Raw genomic sequence first — 13,018 nt, 5'->3', positions numbered from 1 at the left:
AAACCAAACCGAATTAAAATCGGTTAATTCGGTCGATTAGTTTTTTAAAAAAATTTTATGATTAAACTTTAATTATATATGGATTAAAAACATAAAAATTAAAAATTAAAATATATATAAAAATTGATATGATTGGTTTTAAAATTAAGGGTTGATTAGAATTAAAATTAGGGGTGATTTAAAATTAAAAATTAAAAAATATATATAAATTGATAAAAAAAAATAAAATTTATTAAATAATAGTATTTATTATATCGGTTAATTCGGTTAACCGATTTCAAAATTTTGAAAATCGTAACCAAACCGAATTAACCGATATAACCGAATTTTTTTAATTGAAAAACCGAATTTCCGAAATAACCGAATCGAATTTTTGAATTGGCTCGATTCAGTCTGTTAATTCGGTTTAACCAAAATCTTGATCACCCCTAGATGTCCTAGACTCTTTTTATATAATAACATGATATTATATATTAAATATTTACACAATAAAAATAAATTAACTGTAAAATAAATATTTTTACTTTTGAATATTGTTATCTTTTTCTTGTATTTTGGAGTTTATAAAAATATAGAGAATCTTGGAGTTTCAAGCTGATAAAATCTTAAAAATAAAAATTTACGTTAAAATATAATATCAAACTCACAAAATATATTAAACTACACATTTTATAAAAAAAAATTCACTCAATTGTACATCTTTTTCCACAAATTGATAGACCTATTTATAGAATCTTTTTGAAAATAATCCAAAAATAATTACATCATTACATACATTATCACACACTAATTTTCAATATTTTCAACCTCAATTTTCAACAGATACTATAGTTTTACTTTTAAAAAACGATCTTGTCAATATCTCACTGTCTTTATTAAAACTTCGTGAAATCTTTTATTAAAAAATTAACACCACCTTTCCACATATATGATAAATTTGTGAATATTTGTATCAAACTCTTATGCAACAGGGGAGTCAGCTCCATAGACAATACACATTCACTCAAAGGACAAACATAAAACAAGATTAAAAAGAGAAGCTAAACCCGAAGTATAAATTTATTGGTCTTATAAAGTTGACGACCATCTCAAATTCCAAAAATCATCAAAAGAAGCACAAGTAGCTGAATACATCACCAAGTTTGCCAGAATCAGGACACAGCATCGACGGACAAAATTAGGTTCATCACTCCTTGTGAGAACATTCTAGGCCTCGGCAAACCTGCAAATCGAAGGGAACATATATCAACTACAAGAAAACCCTTAAGATATATTGAACTTTGTTCGACTTCGCCTTTTTTATTTTAAATTTTTTTTAATGGTGAGAATAATTGTGGTACTCCAGAAAATGTATGTGAAATAGTGTTGGAATAGACATTGTGAAAGTTGATGAGCTGTATGATTGATTGGCATTGTATAATATTTTATAAAAGGTGAAAAATGATGTAGTGAATCGCTGAAATTTCAATAGAAAAATGTACTAATAATGCTTTGAAAACATGATCTGATATATAAGAAAATGTGTGTTGAGTAAAAACTTGAGATAATATATAAATTGGAACCTCAAAAAATGTGTTGAAACAAGGTTATTGGTTTTCGCACAACTAAACCCAGTTTAATAAAGTCTTTACCCCAACTCGGAGAGCTTCAGGTGAGCCTCAGCATAATCTGCAAAGAAGGCATCTTCATCCTAACAGAAAACAATTTAAATGTCAGAAAAAAATGGCTGATCGAAATAAGTGGTAGAGTTTTTGGAATTTGGACACATACTGCAGCATATTTGTCAACGAGTGGGCGGAAGACAGGGTCGGTGAGAAGTGCCTTGTCTGATGGCAACTGCAAAAGCCCTTCTTTGTCTCCACTCAGAAGCTCCCTATTTATAACCGAAAACATAAACAAATAAGTCAACATGCAGACCTGTATAACCGGGTCCTTCAGACAAACAGAAAGACAAGATCTAAGCACAGTATAGACAGTGAGAGACACAGAATTACTTGAAGTAAGAATTATCAAAGATAAGTGGGTTAAAAGTCCACGGTCCCTCAAATCCAGAGCGTTCCTTGTGACATCTTCCCTGTGTAAATAAGGAAGCACGTGATTATCAGAAAGGCAGAGTTAAAGTATATCCTGGTAGTGATTATTAAATGAAACTAAAGCAAATGCAGACCAGAGTGTGGCCACCAGAGAGCACAACAATATCTTGATCACTCAGTCCCATTTGTTTGCGAAAAACATCCCTCAAATGGTCAGAGCCTGGTGACAGCAAATGAAGATAAAATATCAATCAAAGATAGAAACGTGTACTTGACATACACAAAAAAGCCTTTCAGTACAACTGAAAATACTAGCTTAGAGTATCTTTATTTTCTTTCTAAATCCTATACAATTCTACAATGTGCAAATCTCACCCTTGGTAGCATCAGGCAAGCGACCTTCCAAAGGAGGCTCCAACTTGTCCTGCGGTTTTGAAAAATTCACTACGTAGTCAATGGTTGCGTAATAAAATTACAACACAAGTGACCATTCAAATTTAAAAAAAAAAACGAGTAATTCCATAGACAAATTTTCAAGATGCTTAACACAATTTCACAGTTCCAAAACACAATATTCACAGTGGTACATATTATAGAACAAAATTCAATTAAATAAATAAACAATATAGGTGAGAGGCTTCGCTTACAGGCCTTCCTGGGTGGAAGGGGACTTCAGGCCCTCCAGTAATTTCAACAGCTACAACTCCAGCCAACTAGGCATAATGAAGACCATAAAAGATTCCATTATATATCAGCTTATATACAGCGTTTAAGCCCACAAATTACTCGGACAAGTACCTGATAGAAATCAGCATAAGAAAGGATGGGGAATTGCTCCTTAATGGGCTCCAACAGCCTAACGGCAATTTCAATACCATTGTTGGCAGAATGTGCCTGCTCAGCCTTGAATCTCATGGTTCCAAAAGGACCTCCAGTCTTGCTACACTGATCATATGTCCCAGCAGAGTGCCATCTGCAATCCCATTATAGAACATTTCCATCAGCAAAGACAAACTATCACCAGAATCAAGTGATTGCTTTTACAATTAACGTTAAACAACAAAAAGTGAAGTTACACGATATGTCATTAGGTACCAGTAACATGTGAATTGAACTACAAACATAGGATACTCTTAAAAATTAGAGCGTGCTGCAGAATGCAAGCTCATTTGGAAAACAAGATTCACGGCACACAAGGGATAATACAGCTATTTCATACATCCACATGTTCAGCATCATTGAAAGTTTCAAATCCATATGAATAAGATATGTAGACGTCATTTTGACCATCAATACACAATTCTCGAGAGTTCCTAAGATGTCCATTGAATTAGTTTACTTATTCGGAAACCAAAAACATTTTGCTATTCATTTAATCGGAGTATTACAATTGTGATGCTAAAATAGATCAAACCCTATTGAAGGAACGTATATTTACTACTGCACTGACACGGATTGTTGCGTCTATAACTAGATCTTAACTCAATAATCACCAGATCATCAATTTCCCGTAATAAACGGATTAGAAATCTAAAAATAAAAAAAGGTAAGTAACGCTTACGCAAGGCGGAGCATGAGCGGAGCACAATTCTTCTCAGCGATGAATCCCCTAAGCTTCTTCTTGCATTTCTCAACAGCCTTCAGATACTCCTCACTCACAGACGGATAATTCTTCACCATTTTCTCGGCTTCCTGTAAGCAAAAGTCATTCAAATCAGGTATCGAAAGACTAATTTTACCACATACAAAATCACGGAATATTCAAAAAATCAAGTACAAAAACAGAAGCATCCACATACATAAAAGTAGTCAACAAAAATCAAAAAAATCAGAATCGATCTTGAACAAAGGCCAGATCGTGGGATCCTTCAACTCTACTGACCTTAGAATGAAGAGATCAACGGTCCCGAAAGCAAATGTATGAACCCTAGCTGGAGAGACTGCGAGTGTGGAGAGCACAAGCACAAAACGAAGGGGATGAGAAGTGTGAGTGCTATTTATAGTGGGGGATTACAGAGGATTTGGTCGGTGAATATAAACCGTTGGATCGAGATGATTGTGAGGCTGATATTCGGTGTGAAATTGAGTGACGGAGATTGCTCTTCACGAGTCGATATGGTAGGTGGCGAAATTTTTTAATTGGATATAAACGTGGACGGCGGAGGCCGTACTTTTCTCTGTCGGATTTTTATAACTGTGTGAAATGACCAAAAAGTCCCTGTTAATTTTTTTTTAATCTACACCATTTCGTAACAATTTTCTTTTGAATAAACATATGTATGATTTATCATCGAAATTTTCTTACAAATTTGGCTATTTTGGGTGTTTTTCCAATTGTTAGAGTAGGTGTCTAACGAGCCAAATTGTAGTTTGTTTTTTTTAACTTTTATGTAAAAATAATCTTTATTTTAATAATATTTTGTGGTATTATACAATTATGATACTTATTTTATCTATATACTCATACAAGCAGCGTAGATAAATTTTTTGAATATATTATAGGTACCATGAGGTATACCTCTCAATGTAAGATCATGAAACTCATTAGAAAACATGTTGTATATTCTAAACAGGTTTCTATCGATTCAGGCACCTAAAATAAGGATAAAGGTCGCTTGAGCTCGAGACTAGCATATGTGGTATAAAAGCTATGTTTCATTGGCAAGGGCATGGAGATGTCCATTCACACGGATGAATGATCATACGATGATGCACTATACAACCCTCCCTCGTACTGTCCAAGTAGTTATCATTTATCGAGTGGAATAGTCTGCGGTTATGGTTGTACACTATTAGTCTTTTGACCCAAGACAACTTGAAGACTCTACGTACTAGCACGCACTTTGATTTGTTTATTGAATCCATTGAGGGTCAGCAGGTGGCGAGATTGGGTTTAGTTTCGAAATACGTATGAGTCAATGTATTGTAGTCGAGGATTCACCGCTCGTCTATGAGTGAAGATATCCTATGTGATATGATGAGTTAATAGTGCAAGGATTCTGGTCAGAACAAGACATGTACTTTAGGGAAATGTATTTTTCTATTTGCACATATAATGTCATTATTATTACTCAAAGATATATCACATCGTTATCGAATTTATTTACAACTCTTGATATACCAATGATTGCAAATTTGATCAGGATATATGAGTTGAAAGAACCGTATTGTACGCTAACCATAACTTAAATGTCTTGCGGGCACTATCAGTGGTACTTAGGGGATTATGGTCGATGCTACAATCACTAAATTCCGAATCTACTGATTAAAAATAATAATATTACTACTCATGACTACTATGTACAAGATTTTTTTTTTGGAATATTTTGGAGGACTCTAGAATTGAATAATTAATAGTTAATTAAAAAATTAAATAATGATTATTTAATTTTATATATGTATAAATATATATATGTATGTATATATATATATCATGTATTATCAAGAGTTGACTTTACATGATATTTTCAAGCAAAAAATACTATATGAGAATTTTAAATAATGGAAATAAAGTATCCTGAAAAATTGAAACTCGTGAATATTTCAAGTACAAACTTTTAATATATGTGTATTCAATAGTTGAATAACACACGTAATTTTAGCAAAAAAATTTTGTCCAAAAAATTTTTCCCCTCTCTCCTTCACTATCGGTCGCCACCCATCTTTACAGCACCGTCGCGACGCCATCGCACCACCTCCAGAATTTTGAGAATTTCGACGATCAACTCTCAACGCAAAATTGGTTTAGATATCTAATGCAATCTATACGAGGAACCCGATTTCTTATCGTTTGACCTGATTCATGAGATTAAATAAGCTAAGGTGTTTGATTTCAGTAGATTGTTCGTAGTGAAATATAAGAATTATCTCAACTTATAGTTCAGAATAGTTTAGTGTCCAATATTTAGAACATAAAGGTAAATATTCCAAACTTCATATGAATGGTTTTTAAGTCATACAACACCATGAAATTTTTGAACTTCAAAACAAAAATTTTAAAACTTTGTTATATCTTGAGTGTGAGAAATCTGATGTTGGATTGTTTATCTTAAAAATTGAGTTTTTTTTTTGCCTTTGATTTATTTTGTCAGAAGATTGACTTGACATGGAACCTGCCAACAACTTTTTGATGTTATGAAATTTTTGATGTTATATAAGCAATTTTGGTAATATATAAACAATACATAATGCAAATTCACTCTCTACAGAATTAAATATCTATATAAATAATTACGATGAATTTCAGAATTATTGCTGAAACATATCTTAAATTTTTACTTATAAATGAAATTCATCCATCTTAACAACACCATATAACTTTTTATTTACTATTTGAATCGAGCCAAAATAAAATCATAACATGGTCAATTAATATCTTTGAATGGTAAAAATTGAAAATTTTAATTATAGATCTATTATTTTTGCCTACTGAATTTTCCAACTAGCCTTGAGGGTAGAAAAGGCAACTTAAAAATAGTACGTGTGAACAAGATGTGTTCGAGCGAGATTCCTTTTGAATTGTCAACCTTAGGAATGGAAAACGGATCAATGTAATAATTAATTGGAGATCCAAATAATAATAATAATCAACACGAAATACTAATGTTAAAATATTATTTATGTTATAGATATATTCTTATTTTATTAGATTTGAAATAGTTGTGAATAAGATAAATATTAAAAGATAATATTTGTAAAAATTTGTATTATACTATTTTTCCATATAAATAGAGTGATTGATTTCAATGAAAATTTGCACCTGAGTATTAACTTATGAATTCCTTCTCTTCTATTATGAATTATGTTTATTTATCTCTCTTTTTCTCTTATAATTTACTAAAATATTATTTATGTTACAAATATATTCTTATTGTAGATGATCATTCTTATTTTATTATATTTGATAGAGTTGTGATTAAGATAAATATTAAAAGATAAAATTCGTAAATATTTGTATTATACTATTTTTCCATATAAATAGGGTGATTGATTTCAATGAAATTTGCACCTGAGTATTAACTTATGAATTCCTTCTCCTCTCTTATGAATTCTGTTTATTTATCTCAATTTTTCTCTTATAATTTACTAAAATATTATTTATGTTACAGATATATTCTTATCGTAGATGATCATTATTATTTTATTAGATTTGAAAGAGTTGTAATTAAGATAAATATTAAAAGATAATATTCGTAAAAATTTGTATTATACTATTTTTCTATATAAATAGGGTGATTGAGTTCAATGAAATTTTCACCTGAGTATTAACTTATGAATTCCTTCTCTTCTCTTATGAATTTTGTTTATTTATCTCTTTGTCCTCTTATAATTTATAATACGTTATCAACATGTTGTAAGAAACTGTGGATGAAAATAATTCTCTTTATGTTGATGCTATTGGAGTAGCCCATCGTATTGTTAATACTCAATTTTATGATATATTCTTAGGTGCTCTAAAAGTAGCACAATGATAATTTTTTATACATTGATGCTCATGAAGTATCATGATGTTGATACTATAAAGTAGCACAATATAATTTGATATATTGAAATAGATTTATGACTAAGATATGATATAAGATCAAATATATTAATAATCTACAGAGATTCGTGGTTATGATATAATATATTGATAATCTAAAGAGATTCGTGATAAAGATATGATATATGATTTAATATATTGAGAAGCTGAATATATTCATGATTGAAATCTAATATGAGATCCAAGATCTATAAGTGTTATTAAAGATATAGATCTATGTAAGAATGTATCAATATTTATAAAGAAATAATGATCAAAGATGAAAGATTTGTTAATATTCATGAATAATATTAAGATAATATTCAAGATTTGGTAATATTCTTGAGGGATATTAATTTAATATCTTTTTAGTTGAATGATTTTTTAGAATATTATGAATTGAGAAATTTATCACACTTTCTTAGAAAATATCGATATAAGATATAAAATTACCAATATTCTTAAAAAATCTGATTAAAGATATAAGGTCTATAAAATGATACTGACTTGATATTGATTCAAAATATATATTTGTTATTAATGTTCTACGAGAAGCATTACCTATTATTGTGAATATTTTTGGTTAATAGTGACTTGATGTTTTATGGTGAACTACATAGACTATTGAATAAAAATCACGAATTCGTGATAGTGAGACCGAAACGTCATCAACCGAAAAAGAAAATAACTAATAAAACAATGAATTGATATCATCATCTACATTGTGAAACGAATATGAAGGTAGCCTATGTACGATGATGGCAATTGGTTGATTTATACGATTTTGAGTCATTTTATTTATTTAATTGTTAAACTAATTTGTTTTGTTTTATTTCTCGGTTTTCATATTACTCCCTAACATGCCTTGAAATTTTATATTGAATTAATGGATTCAACTAAAATTTGAAATTTTCTATCATTTATTTAATTTGATTCACATAAATTATTTTGTGACATAAATAATTTATAAATTTTGTGAATTTATTCTATCAATATATTGCATGGGATATTATATTAAATTATTATGCAATTTTGTGATAATTTTTTTGATTTGGGATTTTTTAATTTAAGAACATGTTGGGTTGTTAGATCTTTATTTCCTAAATTTTGATTAAATTTTGGATGTAGATATAAATTTTGAAATTATATTTAGTAAAAATAGTCTTTATTTTAAAGTGCTATTGAATGATAAAGTATTTTATCAAATATTATTGTCTTATATGTTTTGCAAATGTAAAAAAAAATTCAATATGAAATGATATTCATGATATATTAAATGACATTGTTGAAGGTAAATTATCTATTTAGTGCACGTAAGAATTTGAAAAGGTACGTTCAATTTTACAATTTCAATTTTTCCAAGATAATGATTAAATATTTTAATTATAGTTTTATTTGATTCAAAAGAAAATAAAGAGAGAAAAATATTAAGAATTGTCTAATTAACGTGATCCATTCTCCAAGAAGAATGTGAAAGCGTCAATGAATATAATTTATATACCATGGTTGAGTAATTCATCAAAGACGAATAATATATTATCTCAATTGAAGTGATATACGAATTATAAGATTGATAAAAAAAAATATTGAGATACGCGTCTTAATCAAGTACTATACAAAATATACATCAGTATTTCATCGCTATTTATATGATATCATATCTGAAGTACGTAAATGGATTTATTGATATACATCAAGCCTATATAAAGTTTGTGGAGGTCGATGATGTCTACCCAAATTTTATTTTCATCGTATTTTGATATGAATGTATTAATGATTTAGAAGATCGTTTGATTAACGATGAAAAAAAAGATGATATACTTGATACAATAAAATAGTGAGAAACATTGACGTAAATGGATTTGTGAATCCAATGCCAATATTGATTTGATAAAATTATGATATTACAAATCAATAGTTATAGAAGAGCTATAACGTTTCAAGAGGAAATATGCATTTTCCCTTAAAGAAAAAAATGAGGAAAAATAATGAATATTATTATTGTGTTTTGCATGACCTCAACAGTAAATCCTTGGATTTACTGGTATTGTAAACCAGTGGGTTTTATACTTATAAAAGTATCATTGATACATATATTTTGAAAGTTCATCATAATGATTGAGTTGAACATTCAAATTATATAAAAAGTTGACTAACTATTGATAGTGCACAAAATGTAAATGAAGAAGCCAAAAGTTCCTGAATCGATAAATATGAAGATTTTTTAATCAAATATCCAGAAAATTTCATGAAATTTTCTTTATGGCTTATCAAATTTGATACCACTAACATAAGCTCAAGTTGGCAGAAATCCTTATATGTTGGATCAAGAATTTGGTATATTTTGGTAGTTAACAAATAATATTAAGGAAAAACTGATTTAAGAGAAACTGGTACATTTAAACAAAACCGATACGCTTCTAAACTGAATAAATAAGTCTAAAGGATTTCAGTTTACCAAACCTCAGTTTACCCAGAATCAGTATATGTCAGAACACTAAACTGATATCCACATCAAGCAGTCTGATCAGACTAACGCAACAGTGTACGAGTCAAGATTGATCGAAATAGTGTACAAAATTTCAAAAAAACGTTGACATAGACTAAAAACAAGCCAACAGAAAATTTTGATTGAACGGATGTATTTCTGAGAGACGAAATTGAGGAAGATTTGAATTCAATAAGAGATCGATCATTCACTTATAAGATTAAGTCTTCAATATCCTTCATATACCTAAACGAAACTGAATCAGTTCAACACACCCTTGAAAGAATTTTATCTGATCATTTAAGGTTCATTTTGTGCTAAGTTGGTATCATTGTGTATTACACTTGTATATCAGTCTGCAGACCGTCTAATAATCAGTTGAGATACTAGGAGTTTCGGTTTGGGAGTGTTTAAGACCAAACAAAATCGAGATCTTGCAAACTACTTGTATTATCCAAAGTCATCTAGTTCGAACCTTCCTAGAGAAAGAAGGGGTGATGTAGGAGTTTCAGTTATTTGAACATCCAAAAACATATATGTTTATTTTTTACATTTCAGTTTACCCCTTGTCATTCATTCTCTAATTTGTTCTAATCTGTCAGTCTAGCTTCTTTCCTCACTTATATGTTAGCAAACTGACATAAAACCTCGATAATATTCAGTTTAGTTGCCAACCCATCTAAACTAATCGAAAAAACTTACATATTGTGTCTAATTTTTATTCAACCTCCTTCTAAACACTCAATCATTCCTACAAGTGGTATCAAAGCTAGCTTTTTTATCGATTCTAAACATTTCCGATTACAACGACTTCATTCAGTAAAATTCTTATGTTCTCTAAGGAAGACTTTGATGACTGAAAAATAAGAATACAAGCTCATTTGTTGCTCAAGATGATGAAATGTGATTTGTCATTATAGAAGGACCAATGAGGATACTGAAAGCTAATACAACTATTACCATCTCATAAGATGCTCCTCAAATGCTTGAAAAATCAAGAAGTGAATGGACCAATGAGGATAAGAAATTTTGACATTGTGACAAAAAATATATTGTATAAAACTCTTGAAAAAAACACATTCAGCAAGATCATGATGTGCAAAACTTCGAAGGAAATTTGGGAAAAGCTGATTCAGCTCTATGAAAGAAATGAACAAACCAAAGAAAACAAACTCTCCACAACCATACAAAAATTTGACAATATTAAGATGAAGCATGGAGAATCTATGTCCGATTTTGATGAAAGAGTCAGCGAGATTATAATAAAACTCAGTGTACTTAAAAAAGTGTACAACAATTGAGAAGTAATTCTCAAAGTAATGAGAGGACTACAAAAAGAATGAGACGTCAAGACTGTAGCTTTGCGTGAATCAAAAGATCTAAACAAGATGGAGCTACGCGACCTATCTTTAGAGTTAAAAGCCTATGATGCACTTTCAAAGAAAATGAATTTGGTTCACACCAATCTGTCTTCCAAAATCGATTCAGTTCACACACAGCTTTCCTCTAAAATCGATAATATGTCAGCCCAGATGGCTTCAGTTGTGCATATTCTACGACAGTATGTAGCTACTCCTGGTTTTAACAAAAATGGGGAAGAAGAAATAGAACTGTCTAGATCACTACAAAAGAACATAAATGTAGAACGAGAATGAATTATGTATATCGGTTTCGGATAATATATTTTCATCAGTTGCTTCTCAGTTTCAGTTGTCTATATTGGAGTTTTTTCATTATTTTGTCAAACAGCAAAAAGAGAAAAATTGTTGGATCAAGAATTTGGTATATTTTGGTAGTTAACAAATAATAATAAGGCAAAATTGATTAATAGAAACCAGTATAGTTAAACAAAATTGATATGCTTCTAAATTGAACAAATAAATTTAAAGGATTTCACTTTACCAAACCTCAGTTTACCCAAAATCAGTCTACATCAGAACACTAAACTGATGTTCACATCAAGCAGTCTGGACAAACTGATCGCGACAGTGTACAAACTGTCGGAAAAGCGTTGACATGGACTAAGAACAAGCTAACTGACACTTTTGATTGAACATGTATATTTATGAGAGTATAAATAGAGGAAGAGTTGAAATCAAGAAGAGATCAATCATTCAATGATAAGATTAAGTAATCAATATCCTTTGTGCATTACACTTGTATAGCAGTTTACAGACTGTCTATTAATCAGTTGAGATACTTAGAGTTTCAGTTTGGGAGTTTTTAAGACCAAACTGAATCGGGATCTTGCAAACTACTTATTTTATCCAAAGTTTTCTAGTGCGAACCTTTCTAGGGAAAGAAGGGTTGATGTAGGAGCTTCAGTTCTCCGAATATCCAGAAACATATCTGTTTATTTTTACACTTAAGTTGACCTCTTCCCATTAATTATGTGGTTTGTTCTAATCTGTCATTTATAGTTTTTTTCCGCACTTATATTTTAGCAAACTGACATAGACACTCGAGAATATTTAGTTTAGTTGCCAATCCATCTAAACTAATCTAAGAAACTTATATATTTTGTCTAGTGTTTATTCAACCTCATTTCTAAACACTCAACAGATCCTACACCATATTATTTAGAATGAATAAATAATATGGACCCACGAATCGCAATTTAATGTTTGCGAAAATAAGTTTTGAGACCAAATTCCAGAGTATATAATCAAGACAAGCTTGATTAAAAAGAGAGAATACGAATATCAATTTTATGATTATAAATATGTTGGTTTAGTTGATTTATTGTGCCTCCAATCAACTATTGAAACTATTGATTTCGATAATAAATGTTTCATATTTTGGGGATATATGAAATATATGTTGTATATATTATGCCAACGGATAATATGTTATAAGCGACAAATCCACTAGAGTAAATATCTTGAATATATTGTAGATATGTTGGAAACAATTTTGATCTTTTGATCAAATATTTTGAGCAATGATATTTTTATGACGCAATTTCTCATATGTAAT

The 13,018-nt window shown here is 29.9% G+C and overlaps 1 protein-coding gene across 1 annotated transcript; it reads right to left on the bottom strand.

Annotated features, from left to right (window-relative positions):
• Positions 1–1,041: 1,041 nt before the first annotated feature.
• LOC140979744 (L-ascorbate peroxidase, cytosolic-like) lies at positions 1,042–4,085 on the bottom strand. The gene is made up of 10 exons (XM_073445298.1): positions 3,916–4,085; positions 3,595–3,725; positions 2,832–3,006; positions 2,681–2,746; positions 2,409–2,457; positions 2,168–2,253; positions 1,995–2,074; positions 1,771–1,873; positions 1,632–1,690; positions 1,042–1,222 (listed from the first exon to the last, which is right to left on the bottom strand). The coding sequence occupies exons 2-10, from the start codon at positions 3,711–3,713 to the stop codon at positions 1,207–1,209; spliced, it is 753 nt and encodes a 250-aa protein (XP_073301399.1). The 5' UTR covers positions 3,714–3,725; positions 3,916–4,085; the 3' UTR covers positions 1,042–1,206.
• Positions 4,086–13,018: the final 8,933 nt, after the last annotated feature.

Source organism: Primulina huaijiensis, chromosome 6, assembly GCF_012295235.1.
Source record: "Primulina huaijiensis isolate GDHJ02 chromosome 6, ASM1229523v2, whole genome shotgun sequence".
Classification (NCBI taxonomy): Eukaryota; Viridiplantae; Streptophyta; class Magnoliopsida; order Lamiales; family Gesneriaceae; genus Primulina; species Primulina huaijiensis.
This window is presented reverse-complemented; position numbering and strand designations above follow the sequence as displayed.

What these genes read in the sequence shown, in the direction of transcription:
- LOC140979744 (XM_073445298.1), bottom strand. Translation starts at nt 3,713, where the DNA reads ATGGTGAAGAATTATCCGTCTGTGAGTGAGGAGTATCTGAAGGCTGTT. An exon ending in CCTTCCACCCAGGAAGGCCT is followed by an intron (nt 2,458 to 2,680) that starts GTAAGCGAAGCC and finishes TCAAAACCGCAG; the next exon opens with GACAAGTTGGAGCCTCCTTT. An exon ending in CTTGCCTGATGCTACCAAGG is followed by an intron (nt 2,254 to 2,408) that starts GTGAGATTTGCA and finishes TGCTGTCACCAG; the next exon opens with GCTCTGACCATTTGAGGGAT.